This window comes from Scardinius erythrophthalmus (genome assembly GCF_964197995.2).
Source record: "Scardinius erythrophthalmus genome assembly, chromosome: 21".
Classification (NCBI taxonomy): domain Eukaryota; kingdom Metazoa; phylum Chordata; class Actinopteri; order Cypriniformes; family Leuciscidae; genus Scardinius; species Scardinius erythrophthalmus.
Window position 1 is genome coordinate 16,134,704 of NC_138241.1, and position 24,966 is coordinate 16,159,669.

General features: G+C 39.1%; 1 protein-coding gene across 3 annotated transcripts; it reads left to right on the forward strand.

The window, feature by feature from the left end:
• Positions 1–1,346: 1,346 nt before the first annotated feature.
• On the forward strand, positions 1,347–24,777 carry nin (ninein (GSK3B interacting protein)). Of its 3 annotated transcripts, none has more exons than XM_081350550.1 (26): positions 1,347–1,545; positions 4,954–5,145; positions 5,395–5,482; positions 7,126–7,298; positions 8,708–8,753; positions 8,828–9,000; positions 9,087–9,230; positions 9,322–9,480; positions 9,568–9,704; positions 11,022–11,162; positions 11,428–11,602; positions 11,774–11,884; positions 12,322–12,411; positions 12,504–12,630; positions 12,746–12,831; positions 13,077–14,329; positions 18,615–18,713; positions 18,803–18,854; positions 19,046–19,183; positions 19,315–19,392; positions 19,487–19,633; positions 19,717–19,884; positions 19,962–20,087; positions 20,341–20,436; positions 22,611–22,727; positions 22,838–24,777. In XM_081350550.1, the coding sequence occupies exons 2-26, from the start codon at positions 4,963–4,965 to the stop codon at positions 23,051–23,053; spliced, it is 4,323 nt and encodes a 1,440-aa protein (XP_081206676.1). In that variant the 5' UTR covers positions 1,347–1,545; positions 4,954–4,962; the 3' UTR covers positions 23,054–24,777. The 3 variants fall into 3 exon arrangements, with proteins under 3 accessions (XP_081206676.1, XP_081206677.1, XP_081206678.1); XM_081350551.1 differs by having other exon boundaries at positions 22,614–22,727; XM_081350552.1 differs by lacking the exons at positions 22,611–22,727; positions 22,838–24,777 and adding an exon at positions 20,873–21,575.
• The last annotated feature ends 189 nt before the right edge of the window (positions 24,778–24,966 follow it).

Below are 24,966 nucleotides of genomic sequence, written 5' to 3' on the forward strand. Positions count from 1 at the left end.
GTTTTACCAAAGAGCAAGCACTTGCAATGGCAAGCTTGCGGGATATATTTCAAGGAACACAAAATTTATAACCTGAATGAATACACTGTAAGCATCTAACAAATAAATACACTATCGTTCAAAAGTTTGGGGTCAGTAAGATGTTTCTATTTAAAATAAATGAATACTAGGCATTAATTGATCAAAAGGGACAGAAAAGACTTTTACATTGTTACAAAAAAATATATTAACACAAATATATTTCATATAAAGGCTTTTTAAAATCTTTTTTAGTCATCAAAGAATCTTAAAAGGTATCACCGTTTACACAAAAAATATTAAAGTCCCCCTGTAGTCAATAATTGTATCCATTAAAACTCATCTTTGATCACCCAAATGGCACATTAAATTAATTTAGTAGAAGCAGATTCATGAAAATGCAAATGAGCCCCGCCTCCACTCACTCATACAGGCTCCTCTACAAGTCAATATATCAGAATGGTTAATGTGTTTCATGAATTGCTCTTTACAACGTTGGATAACAATACATAACGGTAATTGATATTATTAGACTTTGGCTTGACTATGTTATCAAACAGCTAATAATGTGTTGCAAATGTTACACAAACTATTTTCCCGTTTTATTTCATTTCACTTACAGAAAAAATATACAGGGATAACCTGGCTATAGAATAGTTAATGATATGCTTAAGCCCGCCCCCCTCGTGACGTGATTGGTTACAAGGTAGTTTGTGTTGTGACATAAGAAACACCAATGATTTCAAAACCGCGTTGTTGAAAATTTTCAGCAATGGTGTTGACTGATGAATTTGTACATGGCTTGTCTTAAAAAACACCACGCAGACTACATATAAACAACATTAGAAAATTGATTTTCACCACAGGGGGACTTAAGCAACACCACTGTCTGATAATAAGCTAACATTATCACACCACTAACATTGATAATAAGAAATGTTTCTCAAGAGTTGCAAACACAAGAATAAATTAGTTTTTAAAAATTCAAAAGTTATTTTAAATTGCATTAATATTTCACAATGTTAGCCTACTGTATTTTTGTTATAACAATTATAGCCTTGATAAGATACTTTTTTAAAATAATTTCACCTACCCCAAACTTAGAGTAAATCGAATTATTTGACAATGCGGCAAAAAAAAAAAAAAAAAAAAAAAAAAAAAATTTGAATGCGAGAAAGAGAGTGAGAAATGAGAAAATAAAGAGAACTCGTCTAGTCTAGCTCAACAGGTGTTGTGGTTCCTTCATTGTCCTGCTGGAGGCGCTGTTGCGCGCTGAGTTTCTGCTCGTCTCCTCCTCTTCCTCTTGCAGGGCCTTTCAAAATCTCCCTGACCAACCCATTATAACAGACAATGTTGCACGCTGACCCGAGCACTCAGCAGAAAGACAACTCACTCACAGCTTTAGCTCCGGTATTAGATCCAAACACTAGCAGAACGGTTCAGTTTGAGCGCGAGCTCTGGATCAAACTAATGGACTTCTAGGCGAATAACGGAGAGAGAGCGCGCGCGCATCTGTGGTACCGCCGGGTATGTTCTGATGGGTTTAACTTTGATTTGATCACACACAAATCACAGTCATATCACTCCTAACAGGTTCATGCATTTATTTTGAACGTTATGTGTCCTGCATATGGTTTATTGAGCTTGTGTCGTAATTTGATTTGGTGATTCATTTGTGACTGACAATGCTGAAGTTCAGAACTTTGTATCTTCTAACTTACGTACAAAGATTTTTATAATTGTTTTCTTATACCACAAACCAACCTGAGAGTTAATGTTAGGTAAATTAAGTGTTTGTGTAGGCTTTAAATCAGTGGCAGTGATCTTTTGTGTGTGTGTTTAATGGCGTGTTTGTGTATGTAATGTTGCTGTGTGTATTTATGTTGCTAATAGTTACTGTTATGGACTGATGACCTCGATCATCTGAGATTGCAGAACTGTAGACATGTGATGATGAGGGAAGTTGGTTTTCAACAGGTTGTGGTGTCATTGTTTTAAAATGACTAGGCTAGTTGTTTAAAAGTCGTTCAAAACTAAGTTAAAACAGAATCAGACACCACTAATACCTACTGAGTTTTCTGTCTGCCGCTGAATCAATTCATCTGTCTCTGATGTGTGTCTGTTATTGTCTTCCTTTGTGTCTGTTTCACTGCTGGACACTTGCATGATGCTGAAATCTCTATGATTGTTGATTAGGTTTTACTGGATTGCTTTTGAGCTGGGCTAATATTAGTTATTAGAAATTAATATCTAAAAGTGATATTTAATATTATGCCTAACATTTGAAAGATTTCTCAGATGTCTCATATTCTATTCTCTTATAGCTCTGAGACCTGTTGCTATCAGATACAAAAGCTTCAATGGGTGCCACTCGCTGATGGCCAACAAAGCAGACTTTGACATACATATGATATTTTCTAGTAAAATTACTTAGGAAAATGATATATATATTCTTGCAGTAAAATTTTTACTTGTGCATTAGGCTATTTGTAGGGAGAATGGTTCCCATGGTCATTAAAAAAACTGCAAAAAAAATGGGATTTCCAGACCTGGAAATATCATAATTGGCATTTAAAATTAAATGATTTTATATAATTTTAAAATGAATAATTTTAGTACATCCATTTTAACTTGTTCCAGTTATGCTCAGTCTAAAAAACTTTTTCTCAAAATTCCTAATTTTGATTACAATCTCAATAAAAATAATTATGAATAAATATGAAACGAATGCAAAAATAAATTGTAAAAAATCCAATTATCACAAATTCATTGGTTAAAAACTGTGGTTACCCTGTTTACAAGTTTTGTATTTAAAATGAATCTGATATTAAACGTTACAGCTATAATTGTTCAGACTGAGATTGAAAAGTATTTTGATTGACGTTGTACATTTAATATGGTTAGAATAAATTGCCCCCGAAAATATTACCTCGTCCATATACTCTGAATCTATTCTTCCTGAATAGAGGAACACCTGGCTACTCTCAGACGTCCTTGTAAGGGGCCGGTGATGTCATTGGCAAGGAGCAGATGGGCACCAAACACCCTCCCCCTTTGTGTGTGTGTGTGTGCGCACCATCTACTGAAGAATAATAAATGCATACACACACTTATATGCTTGTAAGCCTTTCAGAGGTTTCAGGGTACCTTGGGACAAAAGTGTGTTTGATTGTGTTGAGGGCTGCACAATATTGAAGAAAAATGCGACAACTTGTAAAATAAGGCAATATTCAATATGCAATACGATAATGCTTTACTTGTGTAAAATAAATGACAATTATATTTAAATATTTAAAAAAAACTGAAAATTATATAACCAACAAACATGTTTCACATTCTTTTTTGTGAATAGAAAGCATCCTTACAACTTCTGAAAGTGAACAGCAGTGTTTTCCTATAGCATTAGGCTACATAAAAAGTAACCAGGGGTGTTTAGGGTTTCAGGTAGGCCTACATTAACAGAAATTGAATATTAAATGTAAAAATGAAACACTGCTTAGTCTTCACTGTATGAATTAAATATATAGTGATTCTTAGTCGATTCCAAAAACACGGAATTGAACACCCCTAATACTCACTAAGATTTTGTTATAATTTTGTGTGTATTTGGCCGTGTATAAGCTGCGGAAAAGAACTGAATTTGGAATAGAATCTGGGAGACGGCTTTCTATGTGCGTGAGCACTTCATTTATTGGGCTTATTCGCTTATACATTAAGAATGGAGTATTAAAATCATGCAGTTATCGCAAGCCGTTGCGATATGTACATTTGCGATATTTCAATAATTTCAATATATCATGCAGCCCTGATTGTGTATAGTGTATTATCATCTCAGTAGTTATAACTTGTGTGTCCTGACATTGGCCTCTCTCATCTGTGCACCGCTCTGCATTTAGCCCACAGATCTCTTCTCTTCCTGAGCGGATGGATTTTGTGTGTCAGAAATAGTGCTGTAGGTCTGTATGCTCTCCATTTTTGTGGATCAAGCTTAAATGTTCCCTTTGGATCTTATTCACACATACTCTCAATAGCTTTGAGCACACAATCATTGTGTGTGCTTGCATTGAGTAAAACTTGCATGCAAACAACCATTGCAATTTTAGTCTGTCCAGTCGTGGTTATTTTGGAGACATTTGCACGGTAGCAAGTATTAGGGATGTCTCTAATAAACTGATAATTATTTTCTTGTTATGGCTGCTTATTAAAATTGTCTAAATAAATAACAAATAAAATACTAAAATCAGTTTTGAATTTTTTGAAATTTGAACTTAGTCATCACAACATTATAATTTTAAGTATGAAAAATTGAAATTAATTTTAAGATTTGTGAAAAATTACATTTAACCATGTTAATTAGTGTCTTTAAAAATAACATGATTATTAATTTTTGTTAGATGATGGCAAAAGTGGTGTTTTTATTTATTTAAATAAATATTATTTTTAAAGAAATCATATAATAAAATAAAATCGATAATATTGGAAGATAATTGAAATGGTACTGATTTATTGCACATCCCTAATATCCTCATATATACCTATTATTTCAAAAGATTGGTACCTGACATGGAAATTAGTTTCTAAATGCTCCTTATCCTTCTGAACGACTAAAAGGTTAATGGAAATCCATTAGTCAAGTCTGGGAACGTTGTTTGAGTTTACAAGAGCTCTGCTGTTATGAAAGCTGTAGTCCTTTAATGGCTGAAATCCAATACAGCCTCTCTTGTAGAAGTGACCAGTGTGTGTCAGGCACTTGCGCTTGAGCTCGTCGTTCCTCTTGTCCATTTTTTACTGTTTTCTTTGGTTTCTGATGGCTCTTTTTGCATCCTTATGTTTTGAACAGGAAGACATTGGAGTTATTGTGAGTGTGGAGGTGAACTATCTGCCTAAATAGGCCAAATGTCAGTGGGCAGAATGTGTAACTCTGTGTCTCTGTAGGAAAGGCTGATGGATGGAGCGAGGGACCAGTATGAGGAACGATTGAAAGAGGTGTTTGAAAGTTTTGATGGCAGTGGTTTGGGCTCTCTGAGTCCTGAAGAACTGACCGATCTCTGCCGGGCCCTTCAGCTGGAGGAGAACACACTGAACACACTCTTACACACTCTGCTGCAGGACCAGATCAGTGCTCGGGTGAGAGAACATGCATATATTATTTTAGTTTCATATTTTGTGTGATTTGTTTTTTTAATGCTGAGACATTTAATACTGTTCATGGTCAGGGGAATTTGAGTGTGGATTACATTTCAAAAACTTTGTATTTTGTACAAAAAAAACCCAAACCAAAGAACTTTTTAGAGTATCCAAAACAAGAAGCTGCATAGTCTTGATATATTTGGATGAAAAGAGGAGTGGTTTATTGCTACTTTTCTCATTTTTCAGGTTGATTTTGAACAGTTTAAGGATGTGCTGATCCTCGTGTTGTCAAGTACAAACACAGATGATCCAGAGGAATGTCTTGAACAGCCAGGTAACATCCTCATAATGTAGCTTCTTATGTTCAGATCTGGGCTGATAACCAAAATAATGCAGGTATGAATCAAATGGAAATCTTGAACGTTGGAACATCATTGCTTCGTTGATTACTGAACTTCATTGATCATTTTAAATGTTTGGCATCAGCAATAATTATTTAACTCTAAATATATATTGGTCATTGGATACCCAGCTGTCTAGATAATGGCATTAGTATTTACCATTTAAACTCCATTTTCAAGCAATTATCATCTAACATACTGCAATAAATATTTATCTGTATGGAAATAAATATCTATTTAGGTATAATATAGTCTCTTTGTGTTTGTCACCATTTATTCTTGAGTCTGCTTGACTTATGACTATTACTATTGTATGAGACTATTAAAAAATTTAATTGTAAGATATATTTTGACTATTTACTATAATTGACTGTAATTGAAACTGCAGGTTGTGATCAAACGGTTTTACTCAGTGTTTGGAAATCCTGATGTAACCGATGATGTATTAAAAGCCAGACAGCGGGAGCTCAGGGAGTAAATAGGGAGGATGTGAGGTTAAATCTGGATTAAGAAGGATTATCTGACAGCAGTGAGAGTGTAAATGAAGACTATTCTATCTTAAAACAAGCTCTTCTCTAATTATGACATCTCACAGTTAATGATGGTAGTCTGGACATTGCTATGGGGTTCCTTTTGTGTTTTTAGAACATTGTGTGGTTGGTTGCTAAGTGGTTTAATACTGGCCGTCACCGTTTCCAAGTCTTTATGATACTCCGTTCCTTAAATATGGCTCCTTCCTCAATTGCAAGTCTACGGCAGTGTCTGTCAGGCAAGAAATGTAACCCTGATTGCTTAGAAACATGATAAACCACCTCTACTCAATAAGAGTTCATTCATATTTAAACACTTAAGATTAATAAGTTGGGGGTTTGTTCAAATCCTTAACCTTAACCATAAGCAATAGTGATGCTTGCCTTATCAAACCTTCTTCACATGAATCATTTCTACCTGCATAAAAACATATGATATACAGCATTTACACACACAGTGTATGTGTTACCCAGGGCACTCAATAAACAAACTTGGCTTTCATCATTTCAATCATGGGTCTCAGGTGAGCGGTAAACACACGGCTCACAGATTTTGTTTCTAGGATTTTCCCGTACTCTTATCAAAATGTGCCACTGTCTTGATTATTGCTGATATATCATGAATGATCCGGTAATGAAATCAGACTTTATGGTACGGTTTGTCTAAATTCTGTGGTGCCCGTATACACTACCGCTTAAAAGTTTGAGATCAGTGAGAATTTTTAGGAAAGAAATAATACTTTTAAATCAAGTATGCATTAAATTGATCAAAACAATAAAGACCATTATAATAGTACACAAGATTTCAAGTAAATGCTGTTCATTTCAACATTCAAGTATTGACAAAAATGTTAAGTAGCACAACTGTTTTCAACATTGATAATAATAATAATAAGTAAATGTTTCTTGAGTACCAAATCAGCATATATTAGAATGATTTCTGACTCAGTGATCCCTTGCGCAAAATTTGTGAGAGTGTTTTTATTTTACTGCAGAAATGTATTTATAGTTTAAATGTTGCAAGAGTCCTTTTGTCTCCCCCCTAGATTCCCCAGAAGTCCAGCCACGCTTTGTAAAGGGCAGTAAGCGCTATGGCCGTCGCACTGCTCCGGAGTTCATTCACACACACGCTGATTCACACGCACAGGCTGAAGATGAGGAGGAGAAAGATGAAGATGCTCAAGAGAGCGATGACAGGACTGTTCCCAGGAAACGTGAGGTAACAAACACAGACATGAATAACGGTGAAGCTTAAGGTTGAGGCACATTCTTCTCGTTTGGAATCATAATGTCTGAATACACAGATAAGATGAAGGTTAAAGTTCTGAGTCTCCTTGAGAAAACGAAGAATTCTGAACTAGCTCTGAAAAACTCTGGCTGACCTGAGAGAGCAGAGAAACACAGTCTGGTTGTTTGTGTGTGTGTGTCCTTGCCCTATGCTCTGACAGCAGTTCAGTGTGTCACTGAATTAATGAGATTTTAGAGTCTCAGAAGACACATCCCACTAGCTTTAAAGCACGCAAACTATCGAGTCAAACTAACCCTGTCTTGTGATGAAAAGATGTTTTAGCAATTTCCTGCTGGCGTGTGTTTTGTGAGCTTTGTGTGTGTGACTCTGGCTACGCTCTCCAGCAGGTGCACATTAATACACACTGCTGCGCAGAGCTCTGTCTGATAGTCTGACGTGTGAACAATCCTCTGGTTCTATGATAGCAGATGTGCGGGGTGTGTGTTTGGAGGGGGGTGGGTGTCTATTGACGAACAATGACCCCTCCCCTACCCCCTGAATTCCATTGCAAGTATTCTCCATCTGCTCCCTACACCCCCCGAAATTCACCAGTCCGTATTTGAACACGCACACACAGTGATCTTGACCAAACAATAGGGAAGTAATTGATTCAGTGGCTTTTTAGTTTCACAACCTGTGGCTAGATATGCATTCAAGCCTGTAGGTTTATTGCAGGATTAGTGTATTATTGTTTTTATTAAAATGATTTTTTATTTGGTTATCTATTGAGTTTTTATATATATATAAGGCTGCATTTAATACATTGGCTATTTTAATACATTTATAATGTAATTTATTCCTTTGGGAAAACTTAATTTTTTAGCATCATTACTCCATTCTTCAGTGTCACATGATCCTTCAGAAATCATTCTAATATGCTGAGTTGCTGCTCAAGATATATATATATATATATATATATATATATATATATATATATATATATATATATATATATATATAATATATAATATATATATAATATTTATTATTGTCAATCTTGAAAACAGGTGTTGCTTTTTCAAGAAAAAAATTTTCAAGAAAAAAAAAAAATCCCACTGACCCCAAACTTTTAAACGGTACTGTTTTTATGAACATTATTAAATTCCTGCCTGTATAGGCAGTGTTTCACACATTGCTTAGGTGATCACTGAAGGCATTTGTTTTGACATTGATGCTGTCAAATTAATTATTTAATGTGACAGTTAACACCCCTCCTTATACTATATGTTCACCTCTATTAGATCTTCTGCTGTCTCGTTGTTGCTCAGTACTGCCCCCTCCTGTGGGTGTGATGATAGCAAGTTTGTCATTTGTGGATTTTATTTTTATTTTCATTATAGCGCTGGAATGCTGACATGAGCATTTCTGAAGAGTTTGAAGCAGAAGGTAAGGTTAAATACTCTCAACCCCCCCCCAGACATCTTCCTTTATGCCAGAGATTTACACTGGTTTGGGTGCAGGTCAGATGCACCTCTGGAACCCTGATGAACCCAGTACACCACGAGGCAATGCAGTGCCACTCTGTGACTTGGAGGAGCGTTTGCAGAATGCCTGTCATCAGCTCTCTCTACCCATAAACGGCATGGCCACGCTGCAACAGCTACACGCACTCTGCCAGCACATAGGCATTGAGGTATTTTCCATCATCACAACCTGAGATGCATTAAGTGGTTAAATACCATATTAACTCACAGTTCTTGTGTTTTTGAATGTTCCCAGGTGGGTGAGGATCTGTTGCAGGGTGCTGATGAAAGTGTAATGGATGTGCAGGAGTTCATCTCATGCATAATAAACCACAGCAAACCACCCACACCGTCAGTATCTACACCCTACAGACAATTAAAGAGACACCATTCTACTCAGGTACTGCGCAAAAATAGGTTGTACGTAAAACATGTTGAAATATAGTAGTTAAACATCTTTTCCCCATCCCTCTCTCTCTCTCTCTTTCAAGTTTGATGAGTCGGGCCGAAGGATCCCCTGTGCTTTGAGCAGTACAATCGGTCTGCGGGTGTTTTCGGATTTGGATGATGGATCGGGACACGCTCCTGTGGAAACTCTGCTTTACCGGTGGATGGAAGAGGGAGTGGACAATAGCTCCGCGATCCTACAGGTAAAACGCACAGACGTTGTGCATATACACAACTCTACGTTTAATCTGGGATATTCGTAACAAGTTTTTATGTGTGTCTGTCTGTAGGCTCTGGATTTTAATCTGGAGGGTAAAGTGAATCTGTCTGAGCTGACCGTTGCTCTAGAGAATGAGCTGCTGAGCACTAAGAACTCGATCCACCAAGCGGCGCTAGTGAGCTTTAAGGCAGAAATCAGACATCTGCTGTGAGTCCATGTATTTGAACTCTAGCTCATTCCAACTCTCACAGCTCACTCAAGCCCGGTCTAGATTTATCTAGAACTAGAACTTCTCCTGCATACTACTGCATGATTCATATTACTAATTTGTATGATCATCGTAATAATCATTCATTAAATCTGACTCGTATACTAACACTCACACCAGCTCATTTCTCAAATCGTCATTCAAGAGCACTGTAGCTATTCATACTGCATCATACTCGATCACTTCAGTTTGTTATTCTAGCTCGTTCTAGATCAATGGTTCTCAACCAGGAGGCCTTAGCACAATTCCAAGGGGGCCGCAAGATGGCTTAAAATTATTTCAAATAAGACAAAATATATTTAAAAATTAGGTAAAACGGCAACAAAAAAAAAAAATCACATTTCTCATTTTAATGTATTACTTCAACAACTATCATTTTATTTGAAAATCAGGATTCCCAGAGTCTTTGAAAAACTAAAGTTAATTTTAAGTGTCATTTCTAGATCTGTAAGTGTAATAAAAATGTATAAAATATTCAAAATATTTTTCTAGTTATGTAAAACTCTGAGTAATTACTAGTACTACTAATAATAAACCTATTAAAAATCACTGAAAAACAGTTTCAGGATAATGGACTTCTGAATAATGAATTTATGTAATTTGAGTGCTTAATTCTATTAATTAGAAGGGAATATTTATCTAAATGTGTATTCTGTTTAATCCATTGCTTGCGTTTGCACAGTCTCAAGCCAGGATGGGAAACTTCAGCCCTGGAGAGCCACTGTCCCACAGAGTTTAGCTCCAACCCTAATAAAAACTTAAATGCCTGTAGCTTTCTATCAATCCCAAAGACCTTGATTACTTTGTTCAGGTGTGTTTGATTAGGGTTGGAGCTTAACTCTGCAGGACAGTTCCCCTCCAGGACCGAAGTCACCTAGCCCTGGTCTAGAGTGACCTAAATCCAGGTCTTTATTCAGATTTACACCACACACTCAGGGTCACTCTAGCACATTAAAGGTGATGATACACAGGGCAACTTTTTGAGCAATGTTGCCGTCAACGGGCAACCAGATGAGACACAGGGCCCACGACCAATCTAAATTATCCAGATAGAAATTTACTGCCCATTTTCAATGGGAAAGTGCAGAAGCAACATTGCTCAAAAAGTTGCCCTGTGTATCATCACCTTGAAACTATTTTAAAATGTCTTCACGCACTCTACATCAATCTAGCTCATTATTCAGATTCACTCAAGATCATTTTAAAATCATCAGAGCTCCAGACTGATTCTAATGTCATACTTCTTTGTGTGACAGTGAGTGTGTTGACCTGGAAAGGCGTGAGAAGGAAAGGATTCGCTTTGATCTGGACAAAGCAGAGAAACTGAAATCTCAGCTGGCGTCTGAAGTGGATGACCACCATGCTGCCATCGAACGCAACAACGAACTTAACCTCCGGTAACATTTCGCTTTCAAGAATTTCATAATTTAACCATCTTACTCCCTTTAAATGCAGAAAGCCCTTAAAGATTTAAAATTTTCCAATCTCATCTCTTCTCTGCATATCATCTGTGATGTGACTTTGTTTACCTGCTGAGACTTGCTGCATAAACACAGAAGGCCTGTTCTGTGGACATTGATGATCTGTGCATGTGGGTGTGAGCATGTGTATTCATGTGTCATGTGGATGTGTGTTTATGTCCATGCATGCAATTATGTACAGGAAGTTGGAGCAGGAATATAAAGAGAGTATGACCGCTCTGAAGGCAGAGCTAAGTAGAGAGGTGGAGCTTGTGCAGCAGCAGGCCAATCAGCAACGAGAAGAGTTTGAACAGGGAATTGGCAAGATGAAAGATGATGAAACCTTCTTACGAGAACACCTAACTCTCACCATTAAAGTAATCAGCATTTTGCATTTGTTTTTGTTTTTTTTACTTTCACTATGAATTGCCTGCTACATTTTTACATCACATTTCTGTCAACCTGTCATATTGATTTGATTTGATTTTGTGGTTGGAATTGAAGAATGTACTGTATGTGTTTGTCTTCAATAACTTTGTGTCGTGTAGGAAAATGGTCGCCTGGAGTCAGAGCTTATTGAGACCACAGAGAAACTGGTGGAAACTGAAAACCAGTTGAACAAAGTGCAGAAAAATCTGGACGGTGTTTTGAAAGAGAAGGTACTGAAATCAGCACAGATGCAGACATCAATACTGACATGAGGAGAAACGTGTAGATTGATAGTGACATCACCAAAGACACCCATCTTTGCTGACATCACATACTCAGGCCTGCTCAAGTCTTGAAAAAACTGAATATATGCGGTAGTCTAATTTAACTACATGGGAATTTTTATATACAGTATTTATATGACTATACATTTTTCTAGGCAAGAAAGGTATCAGTTTTCTAAAATGTAGTAAAAATATTATCTTTAGTCCTTTATCCAGTAAATCATCAACATCTGGAAAGTTGATATTGATATTGGTCACTGATTTAGATGATCCTGTCATTTATGTCATATCATTACTGATTTATTTTATTTTTGCAGTGTTTATTTATTCATTGTTTTGTTTTGTGGGTTTCTAAAATGTTCTTTTTGTTTCTGTGTGTGTAGTTTGGTGATTTGGATCCAGACAGTGCAGAGTTTTACCAGCAGGAGGAACGTCTCAGACAGCTGCGCAGGAACTACGAGGAGCAGTGCAGGGTCTGTAACCTCTCTGTTTTTGTATACTTTCCATATGTTTCATTCTATTATTCTGCCTAAAATTCACATCTATACCTGTATGTGTATTGCAGGAGCTGCAGGATCGTATAGATGAGCTGGAAGCTCAGCTGGAGGAATATCAGACTTCAGGTCACACACCCTCGACACGTCCCGGACTGAGTCTGTCCGATGAACTGGCCAGCAAGAGTCCAGACCCAGGTAACATGTACACGTGTGCTCATACTCATAGACAACACTGAATGAATGCTTACAGTTGGATTTCATCTTCTGCCACATGTAATGAGCTGTGCTTGTTGTGTGTATGCATGTGTAGGTTCTCAAGAGCGATTACACATGAGTCTTGAGACAGAGATGTTACTGGAGCAGCACCAACAAGAGATGGAAAACATCAGGGCAATGGTGAGGCATCAGGGCGATGTGCATACTAAAACTTTTAAAAATATAAAGATTTATCATAAAGTGTATGAAACCAAAGAAGGGGTTAGTAGTGTATTTGCATTCATATCAGTAAAGGGATCACTCAAAAATTCTGACAATTAAAATTTTTAGGTGAACTATACCTTTAAGATGAAATTAAATCCAAAACAGCCCTGGATTGGTCAAATAATAAAAGACGTACTGTTGCTCTCTTATCCCCTCTGTAGGTTTATGAAGAAAAACGCAGCGCAGAAGAGGAGAGAAGTCGTCTCTCTCTGCAGCACCAACAGGAGGTGCAGGTTTTGAGGGAGGAGATGGCAAGAGAACTAGAGAGAGCGAACAGATTGGAGCAGGACATTTCTGCCCTCCAGACTCTCCACCAGCAGGAGCTTCACTTTCTCACGCAGGAGGCGCAGGAAGCCAGAAGCCGTGCAGAACAGCTGGAAGCGAAGGTGCAAGTTCTGGAGGAGAAACAGACTGCCCATGAGGAGCAGAGCAGAGTACATGCTGAGGAGATGAGTTTGAGGGAGTCAAAGCACCAAGAGGTGCTGGAGGCAAGTCTGCAGGAGCAGAGAGAGAGACTGCAAGAAGAGAAAGAAAAGGAGGAGAAGAGGCTCACGGAACAGTGGAAACAAGAGCAGAAGAGCTATGAGGAGGTGCTAAGTGCTCAGCTTGAGGAGATGCAGCAGAGAACAGAACAAGAGTGTGTTGAGCTGGAAAAGAGGCTCAGGGAGCAGTGGGAACGAGAGAGGCAGGAGTTACAGGAGAGCAGTAAGGAGGCATTGCAGGCTGTGCTGGAAGAGAGAGAACGGAGGCTCAAGGAAGAGTGGGAACAGGAGAAGCAGGAGCTAGAGGAGATCAGTAAGGAGGCATTGCAGGGTGCTCTGGAGGAGAGAGAACGGAGGAGAGAGGAGTGGGAACGGGAGAAGCAGGAGCTAGAGGAGATCAGTAAGGAGGCATTGAAAGCTGCGCTGGAGGAGAGAGAACGGAGGATCGAGGAGTGGGAACGGGAGAAGCAGGAGCTAGAGGAGATCAGTAAGGAGGCGCTGCAGGCCGTGCTGGAGGAGAGGTTGGAGAGGGAAAGGAGGCTCAGGCAGCAGTGGGATGAGGAGCGGGCTTCATTAGAGAACAAACATCACGCTCTGCTACTACAGCGTTTGCAGGAAGAGAGGGAACACCTCCGAACTCAGCAGGAAGAGAACGAGAGCATGATAATTGAGCATTGGGGGAGAGAGAGGGCTCAGATGGAGAAACAGCATGAGGAGACGCTGCAGGCCTGTTTGGAGCAGGAGAGAGAGAGACTGCAAGTGGAGAGAGAGGAGCAAGAGAAAAGGTGGCAGCAGGTGCTGAATGAAGAGCAGGGCCGGATGGAGGAGGCACACAGGGAGGCCATGCAGGAGCTGTGTGCCAAACACAGCGAGGAGAGGGAAAGAATCAGCAGCCTTTTGGAGAAACTACGAACAGACATTGCAGAACAGAGGTAAGACACACACTTGCTAACTGAAAATAACCTTAAAACTTTTATTTGTTTACGTGTGAAAATTGAATTTCTACCGATGCATGTCCTCAAATTGGATACACTGCAGAATATTTGTATTTATCAAAATATTATCTTTAGTACAAGTTTTGTCTTACACTGGATCCCCCATTATGTGCCTCATGCTAGAGTCCTCTATCTGTGAAGCGTATTTAATTGAACTGTGGTGGTTTTCATTTTTTGAGAAATTATATTTAATTATATATTTAAATATTTTATTTTTTTAATTTTTATTAAAGTTTAATTTTAATTTCAGTTTAAGACGGTTCTTTTTAATAAAAGATTTTTTTTTTTTTTGGTTTTAATCTTCAATAACTATTTAATGCCACGGTAGCTGACATGGCATAAATGACAGACAAACATTTTACAAACATTTTCTTTAAGTATAATCAAGTTTTTAAAAATTGCAGCAAAACAAAATACACTTATATTAAAGATGCATTCTCTGGAAACAAGTCTTAAGCAGTGTTGTTTCTCAAGTAATAATAGGGGAAACACTAGTGAAACAAGTACAAAATTAATTAAACTGAATTAAAAAATTTGGTCCAAATAAAGAAGAAAACTCCAACCCTGCTATTGGAGAGCTTCTATCCTGCAGAGTTCAGCTCCAAACCCAATCAAACACACCTGAACCAGACCTAAATCAAGGTGTTCAGGGTTACTTTACTTTACTAGGCTTACATTTCATGGAGGTGTGGTGAAGCAGGGTTGGGACAGAAGTCTGCTAGAACAGTGTTTCCCAACCCTGGTCCTGGAGTACCCTCAGAACTGCACGTTTTAGGCCTTGTCCACACTAAAACGAGAAAGGGTTGAGAATCGGGATTGAGAAACACTGCTCCAGGAGCAGGGTTGGAGACCCCTGATATATAAAGGTATCAAAGTCATGCATCTCAAGCCCATGTGTGATGATGTGCTTTTGAATTTAACAGCACTTAACTTCTCATTTTGAAACATACAAAATCACTGTCTACTATTCTTCATCTCCACTCATTTTAAATGTGCCATATGATATGAGTTGGTGAGTATTTCTTTTAGGTAATGCTATAAGCTGTTGATGTTGATTGGCCGTGTGCAGGAGAGAGCTGGAGAAACAATTCTCTCAGCGACTCGAAGAAGTGGAAGTCCGTTTCAGTGGTGACCAGGAGGCAGTGTCTAAACGTTTTGAGGCAGATGTACATAAACTCGAGCAACATTACCAAAGTGAGATTGCAGCACTTGCCCAACAGCATGCTGCAGATCGTGCCCACTGGGAGGAGTCGTCAGAGGCAGCCACCAAGGAGGCGGAGCAACAGTGGAAGCTGTTGAGGGAGGCGCTCAAAATGGAGAACCAATGCCTTGAACTTGCACACGCACAAGATATTAAAGCTCTGACAGACAAGAACCTACAACTTCAGGCCGAATTGGAGATTTTTGTCAGTGCTGCTCGAACAAAAGAGATTGAGCTGAGCCGTCAACTCAATGAGCTGCACAAGGATAGGATGGAGGCCAAAGACTTGCTGCTGGCACAAGCAGAGAACAAAGCCACTGAGCTGGAAGAGATGCTGAAACAGGCCGTGGATGACTTCATCCAGGAGCGAGCGGAGCTGCAATTGAGTCTGTCTGCTTTGGAGAGCAGGCGAGGGGAAGTACTTTCATTCACTGAGAGCATGGAGCTGAAAGGCACAATCCAGGAGGGTGAGGAGCTCCTCTGTCAGGAATTAAAGGATGAGAGAAAGGCTCTGCTTGCAGAGAGAGACGCTCTGGCATTGAGAGTGGTGCAGTTGGAAGGAATTGTGTTGCAGTTGACAGGAACCACTGGAGAGCCTTATCCGGAACCCTTGGGGGAACCTTGCGTAGAGTCTATTGAAGGAATCCATGCAGAATCCATTGGAGACAACTGTGAAGAAACTTCCAAAGAATCCACTGTACAGCCCTTTGGTGAACTCAACCAATACACCTACATAGAATCTACTGAAGAAGTCAGTCCAAAGCTCCTCATATGTGAGGAGTCTTCTGTAAACAGAGATGATGAAGTGAAAGCAGGCATAATGGATGAAGTTACTGACTCTGGGCTTGGTGATCAACAGCAACACAGATGCCTAGAGATTGGAGTTATGAATGATATAACTTCAAACCCTTGTGCTGATGAATTAGATATGTCTGATGTAGAATCTAACAATAGTGGAACAGAAATCCCTGATTGTGCCTGTCTTATAGAAGAGAAGGAAAAGACTGAGGAGAATCTCAGTAATCCTGGAGTCGATGGTTCTGAAGATGCAGCATTGAACGAAGAGTTGGAGAATGCTGAGAGGAATAGTACAGAGTCTCAAAAAGATTACACCTTGGAGATGGCCGAGGAAGATATTTTAAATGCCACAGAAATAGAAGCTCAAATCTTGGTTGAGAATGAAGCTTCCTATAACCAGGAGAGCTTGCAACACCATGAATCTCCAAGCACAGATGACACCCTGATCGAATACAATTGCAAACCATTTGAACCTGTGATTGAAGACAATCCAGAGGTCGGTATCAGCATATCAAGTCTTGAGAATGAAATCAGGGCTTTTGCAAATAAGGTTTGTAGCCTAACCACAGTTGACACAGAACTGGATAAAGTTGCTGATTTCAGAGATGTGTGCATACAGGAGATCCTGGATCTTCAAGAAACAGTGATGCAGTACAGTAAAGCTGCAGAAGGCACTAGCTCCCAGTTGCAGAGCCCTAAACGGCAGTATCTGGATAAAGAGAATATCATACATCAAGAACCAAATCGTTTTGACCAAACGGAGGCCTCAATCAAAGATGTGCAACTTGCTGAGCTAAATATCTGCTTTGCGCAAAGCATCCAAGAGAACTTGCAGCTTGTGGAGCGCAACAGAAACCTGGAGAAGAGGGTCAAAAGTCTAGAGGGTAAGATGCATGTAGTCCTGGACCTCCACAAGCAGCAGGCGTCTGTCCTGGAAAAGACTGCACAACTCAGAGTGGAGGATTCCAAACTGAAGGTACTTCTCCAGGAACTTGATAACCAGGATAAGGTGCCGCAGTGGGACTCTGACTCTTCCGATACTTCAAACAACTCATCAAGCAACTCCCAGTTAAAAGAGAAGATTGCTGCTGTAGCAGAGCTTGAATTCTTCTGCATGGAGTTTGAGAACCAGAACTTACAACTACGCCAAGAACTTGCTGATCTGCAGGACAAATCTCTCAGGATCCATGAACAAATGCAGGAACGGAGGTACCATGTGATGGTCCCCTTTGTCCTGCTTTAGTAGAACAGAATCCCCAATTCCCTCATCCCGTTTGCCCCCTGCTGCTCAATCACCTCTGTGTGTGAGTGCCTGTGTAGACCCTGCCTTTTTCCAGAGATAGAGGCCCGACCACCACCATTAGTCTCTCCCACACACTTACAAACTCTGGTGGAGTTGTACTCCAGTATTGTGACAAAAAAGATCTGTCTGTGTAGTGTAGCTGTTGTATTGACCCAATCTTTGTCTAAACTATTAAAAATTTCCTATGCAAACGTGTGGAGCTTGTTGTAAATTTAACAGACTAAGGCCGTGTGTCCACCAAAGCGTTTTTATCCAGCTGAAAACGCTAGGCGCTCTGCTGAAAACGCCTATCTGTGGGCGCTTGAGAGCGCTTTGGCAACGTTGCGGTTTTTTTTTTCCAGTTGAGACACTTTGCTTGTTATGATACGGAATATCCGCGAGAGTGTTACTAGTATCTCATTTCACACATATTTTGTTTCTGTGTTGATTCTACATAACAATGTCGATACAATATAATGTATTTTCTCTGGCTCTTGTTTTAAATGATTTTGTTCCGTTATTATGCTTGTTGTTGTCATCTGATCTGTTGACGTTGTACAAGCAGAATGTGGCGGTTGGTCGGTGTGGTATTAGTCCCGCCCCTCCTCCACTGTGATTGGATGGTTGGGTAAAAAGTGACAGTGATGAGTGCTGCGTTTTACCAGCGTTTTTTCAGCGTGAAAAAAACGCTCAGCGCCTCGCTACGCTCATGGCGTTTTAAAAACGCGGCGCTCCCATTGAAAACAATTGAAAAAACAAGCCAGCCGCGAGTAAAAACTCTTTGGTGACACACGGCCTTAATGAATGTTTGACCTAATCTGAAAAAAATTACTGAACTAATGCTCTATGCAACAAACTGATGCATCATTTTGCTATGCTTGATCATTGTTTTACTGAATTTAATGTCACCCAAGTAGATTTACAATGCCTTCTGTGTTTAGGAGTGAAGTTTGTCGTCTGGCTAAAGAGAACTTCATTCTGAGGCACAAAATCTCAACCGTGAGGGAGGAGGACCTGAGAGAGAACCAGGACGACCTGCGGTAAGACAGGCGCACTGCTGTTTTACCTTAAGAGCTCTCAATTTTCATACAAGAGCTGTTGAATGGCAACAAATAATGTCTTTCTCCAGATTACAACACATGAAGCAAGGGAAGAGATCGGTACAAGCTCTCAGGAGACAGGTGAGATTTAACTCCATTACTCAGAAAGTTAAACTGTCATATAGGGAGTTACATGCAGAGATGGAAATGATTTATTATGTTGCCATCTATCATTACAGTGTGTATATTTAAAAGCACAGAAGTGTTTAAACATCATGTAATGAGCCGCGCATGTCCACAAACAAACACACACTTAATGTCTTTTTCTCCAGCTCTCAGAGCCTCGTCGCCTGGGACAGCAGCTGGAGGAGGAGAATATTTTATTGCAGCAGAATGCAGATCATGTGCTTCGACATGCGCTCCAGGAAGTAATGCGTCATCATGACAGCTCAACCAATGAAAAGAATGGGGTATGGTTTTAAGTGTGTAAATGTCATAGTACAATGCTCAGTTCCAGTGACCGGAATGTTTGTTTATTATATTTATCTTTTTCCTCCATGCCCCTGTCTTTCTGAATGCACACATACACGCTTGCTTCCAGTTTTGTGATCGGGAGGAGATTGTTTCCAGAACAGAAAAAGAACTTCTTCGATCAGAACTCAATCGGTGCATAGAAAAGGTACAAAAAGCACACACAATGCGAGACCCCCTCATTGCCCATTTTCTCTCGCATCTGACACTTTACTTTACAAATGTTTCCTGGTCTCCTTCAGGTCATGTCACTGGACTCATCTTTACAGACACTCACTCAGCAGAATGTCCGACTCAAATCTGACCTACGCATCACACAACAAGAAAGGGATGCCCTCAAACAGGAAGTGATTTCTTTGCACAAAAAAGTGCAATATGCCAATGAGAGGGTGAGTATTGAGGACAGGAGCTTCTGTTATTTCATTAGTTGAAGATTGTAACAACTCTCCCTTCCTCTCTTTCTCCACATCAGTTGTTGGAGGTCTCTGTTGTCTCTGCTGGTCAACAACAGGGGAGGCGTGTGTGGGCGGAGTTGTCTGGGCTAATGGAGGCGGAGCATGCCTCACTAACTGAGGAGAACCAACAACTCAAGCGGCAGATGAGCGAGATGAGCTCAGAGCTGCAGACGTCAAAGGATCAGGTCGGAACATGTTTACTAAACACCTCTAGCAGCCATAGGATGTGTGCAAGAATGATGGTTATGATGTTCTTTTTTAGATCCGCCATCTGGAGGCATTAAGTGTGAAACAGAGAGGACTCGTGAAAACTGCAGATCAAGAAAAATCTGCTTTGAAACATGAACTGGAGGCTCTGCACACACAGCTGATATCAACACGGAACAAGGTTATACACAAGTGTTTTATACACATATAACACAATACACAAACCTTACTGTACAATGAAGCTATACCCAACCCCAAATGGGTAACCCAACCTCAAACTATATATATACTATATATATATATATATATATATATATATATATCTCAGCTTTTCTTTTTCTTGTCAGTTGTTGACTTGATTCATTTAGCACTCCTTATCATGTGCACAAACACGCATTTCCTCATAATAACACACTGATTCTCTGTTGTTTCAGGCTCATCTGTCTGCAGTCTTGCCTTCATCTCCTCTACAGTTTCCAGGGGAACAGAGAGGACAGCACTATAGTGACGGCCCAGACTTCAACATGCAGGTAACACACTCACACCCAAACACTCAGCATCACAGCCAGCATGAGAATTCTCTCGGGTCAGTGCATACTCTGTCACGGTGTACGCTTGTGCAGCACTCTCTGAGGAGTATTTAGTGTGCGTCTGGTCTCTGAAGTTTCAGGTTTTCTTTGGTGACTTGGGCTCGTCTGGTGTCTGTTTGTTTGCTTTGTTCTGGAAAACACTTGTCATCCTTTGTATTCACACTCTTTAAGAAGCGTGTGGGGAGCACTGGGTCTGTTTTCTGTGTAGTAGCAGTGTTAGAGCGCCCCCTAGGTTGTTTAAATGAATGGTGTTGGGTGTGTCTTTATTAATGACCTTATATGCTTTTGAGTTTGTACCTGTGTAAGTCTGTTCTGTCACAGCTGTGTGTGGGTATGAGATGTTTGTATATAGCACTGTGTGTATGTTTCTCTGCAGGTGTAAGAGCTGTGACATCATCACTAACAGACATAGGAGAGTGGCAACCTGTGACATCATCTCCCATTTGAACTCTGACCTTTTCTCTGTGTACCCCAATCACCGAACCCTTCCTGACAGATTTTGTTGTTTTTGTTTCAGTTGTTAAGGCCAATGTCTTGTCTGATTTAGAATGGTAGTGATTTACATCTGCCACAAGGTGGCGTTATACTGCATATGCTCTTGGCTGTGAGTCGTTTCCGCTGTCATCCAGATGATGGCACATATATCTGGTAAAACAGATTTTGACATTAAATACCATTAAGGGCAGTACAATCTATGTTTGAATTTATTTTAAGATTTTCAAGCATTTGAAAAAGCAGTATTGTTATGTTTTTTTAAAGTTTGCACTGTTGTGGCATCAGTTTTAACATGATATCGCACTACAGCTGAAATGAATGATTGTTCTGAGATAAATCCAGCTTTTGAATTTTATTTTCTTATTTATTTTATTTAATGAAGACTCAATCCATCACTTTCTCTACCTCTACATGTTTTTACTGAACATTCTGGCATTTCTAATTAATGAATGATGTATATTTATTAATTTATTTTATTAGTTGGATTATGTTATGTTGCTTTACTTGGTTTAAATGTTGAATGTCCATTATTGATGTGAATGTGTTTTTTTATATAAAAGTGAGACCAAATAAACTATTAGGTGAAATATTTTGCGTAGTGTTTAATTTTGTTTTATTTTATTTTTTAATGATTTACTCTTGATTGTCCGTGACCTCTTTACATGTCCCTAATTTTACACTATTAATATTACAAAAATAGTTTTCATACATTTGTTTTCATTGCTCTTAAATCAAAATGGAAATAAAACTCAATAATAGATCATATACAAGAATGCAAGGTTATTAAAGGAGAACTCCGGTCAAAAGGAGAACTTTTTTTGTACATTTGGAGTGCTGTCAATACAGAGAACAAAGACAAAAATCAGTGTTGCCTACACTGTGTTATCCTCTTTTTTAAATTTGCACCCTGTTGACTTCAATGGGGCAAGTTTTAAACCTGCTTTTAGCCTCTTAACATCCTTGATGTGTCATTACAAGTGCACAGCTAATGTGAGTGATTCCTTTAGAGTGATCACGGTGAATCTGACTGCAGTAGATGTGAAAGATATTAATAAAAATGATGTTATTTCAGCCAGCGCACATACTTGTATTTACATCCTGTTTTCGGTCGAAGTCCATAGTAATCGATTGTCGAGTTCACACGCATAGGTTTAGTTACCTATGATCACGCGCGTGAACTCGACAATCGACTACTATGGACTTCGACCGAAAACAGGATGTAAACACAGGTATTTGCGCTGGCTGAAATAACATCATTTTTATCCCTATCTTTCACATCTACTGCAGTCAGATTCACCCGTGTTCACTCTGAAGGAATCACTCACATTAGCTGTGCACTTGTAATGACACATCAAGGATGTTAAGAGGCTAAAAGCTGGTTTAAAACTTGCCCCATTGAAGTCAACAGGGTGCAAATTTTAAAAAGAGGATAACACGGTGTAGGCAACACTGATTTTTGTTGTTGTTCTCTGTATTGACAGCACTCCAAATGTACAAAAAAATGAGCTCAATGTTAAAATTGACCGGAGTTCTCCTTTAACTGTTAATTTAATAATTCTAAGAGCAGTTTCTAGCAGACCAATGACCTCGTGACCCCTGACCTTGATCTGTATGCCCAGCAGGACAAGCGGGAGGCGGCGCTTTTACAGATGGAGGAGAGAATGAGAGAAGTCGAGCTCATGCTCAGAAACCTCAAACTGTTGCTTCAGGAGAAAGTGTCTCAGCTGAAAGAACAGGTACAGAAATGCACACACGTGCTCCCCTGCCCTTTGACCCATTCTTGATAATGCATTTTACTCCAAACCAGACTTCCAGTTGAACCGTTCTGTTCTCTCTGCTTCTGTAGTTGATCAGGAACAGTGAGTCCGACGTGTTGATCAAAGACCTGTACGTGGAGAACGCTCAGCTGCTCAAAACCTTGGAGAAGACCGAACAGCGTCAGAAAGTAGCAGAGAAGAAGAACTTCCTGCTAGAAGAGAAAATTTCTAGCCTCAACAAGATCGTCCGTGACCTCGGCCCTTCCCCTTTGACCCCTGCGCCCTACCACTTTACACGCTCCTGATTTTACTGTATTACACACAGTCAAGCTACAATAAGGACAACAAATCCAGGGAGTCCATATGACTTGCGCACTAGATTCTAAGTCTCTGACGCCATACGAAAGCTTTGTGTAACTGACCGAAATATAAGTATTTATTTACTGAAAATGTTCCCCTCTGCCATACAACTCAAATCCCTTTTCCAGTCATTTTCATTTCTGGGTGAACCCTACCTTTAAAGAGAAGCATCTCTATTGTAGTCTTCAGTTTTCTTTCAGGAACGAACATGTCACAATATTCCTCATTTAAATAATTCTCGCCCTAGGCATTTGCAAAAAAAAAGGGGGTTAAGCCTGTTAGTAGTGTGTTGAAATTCGCGGTTATGATAAGGGGCGCCACAAGTTTGAAGTGGTTGACCAATCACAACACACTGGTCCAGCCGACCAATCAGAGCATACTGTGCTTTTTGTAAGGAGGCGCTTCACAGAAGCAGAAACTAAACAGTGTTACTATCAGACTGGGAAGAGAGGAGCTGCAACAATGTAAAATGAGTGAAAATTATTATTATTTTTATCATTCAAGCTTGAAAACATTCTTAGTAGATCCCAAAATCAAGACTTAAGGGCATATGGCTGCTTTTTTTGTATTTTTTTTCATTGCTCTTAATGATTTGATTTGAATTTTATAGCAGTTTCTTTGTACTGAGCCGTATTATATTTCTGGTCAGTCTGGACCTTAAACTGCAATTGGAAGGTTGTCTTAAGGAATGGTGAAATTCCTTAGACCTAGAGAAGCTTGTCCAACAGCTGAGGCCCTAGTGTTCACACACACACACACACACACGCACGCACGCACGCAGCCGCCTGTCATTACATAGTTTTCAGTGAAATGCAAACAAGGTCAGTGATTCCCTACGTCTCAGAGAAGGAAATTAAAGGGCAAATGTCACACTGTTTATTCCTGTTTGTTATAGTGCATTTTATGTCTTTGGGATTGTTTAGTTAATATAAACCTTTTTACTTGAGAATGTGCACGAAAAAAATAAAACATCCCATAACGTTACTTTAGTTGCAGCAGGACTTTCTGCTGTGTATTTATTTTGTGTACCTATTTTTCATTTATGAACTGTAATCATGCATTATGAGCACTGTGAATATGAATAATAGGGAATCTATTAAAATATTTATGTGGATTAAAAGAAACTCAGAGCTTGGAGACTTAAGCCTCATGGTAACCACTGTATAATTTGTGTGTGGAGAAGAAAATTGCTGGTTATGAAGTTTCATTTCAGGCGTCTCTCAACGAATGCAGTTTACAAGCTTTGATGCTTTGGTGGAAAAATGCACAGAGATTTACAGGCATTTAAACATTTTGAAAGTGCTTTGAATGTGTTTTTAGCATTGGAACAGCCTTTGGTGAAGTATAGAAGCTATGCTTTACCACTATTTGTTATGAAAATGACAAATATAATATATGAAGTGTTAATTGTATAACACTTGAATGTAAAAACATACTTTCTTTTTTTGTAAAAAAAAATAATAATAAAAAAAATAGTTTTAGGAAACATTGGTAATGAGTTTTCCTTTTGAATGCATAAATATTGCACATTTCTCTTTGGCAATATAGATGTGAAAACTTTCTTTTATAAATATATAGAAATTAAAAGTACCCAAATCAAGGTTTTTACTCCATACTTGTATGTATGTCCCATTTTTTGTTAAATCCCACAGGAAATAAAGACATAATTAAAACAGACCCTATATTTGTACCCTGTTCGTGGAAAGTGCCTACTTATCTTTATATTAAACATGACGTGTTGAATAAACCATCATATCTGTCCTGCGAAACCATAAAAATGTGAAAGAGAAAAGAAGTTCGAGAGTAAAATATTTCCCACAATGCACTGCACCTCTAAGGACATGCCTTAGGGAAGGTC

Excerpts from the sequence above, each read along its gene's own strand:
- nin (XM_081350550.1), top strand. The coding sequence starts at position 4,963 with ATGGATGGAGCGAGGGACCAGTATGAGGAACGATTGAAAGAGGTGTTT. Across the intron at positions 12,631-12,745 it reads CAGCAAGAGTCCAGACCCAG|GTTCTCAAGAGCGATTACAC; the intron begins GTAACATGTACA and ends ATGCATGTGTAG. Across the intron at positions 19,184-19,314 it reads CAACCAATGAAAAGAATGGG|TTTTGTGATCGGGAGGAGAT; the intron begins GTATGGTTTTAA and ends GCTTGCTTCCAG.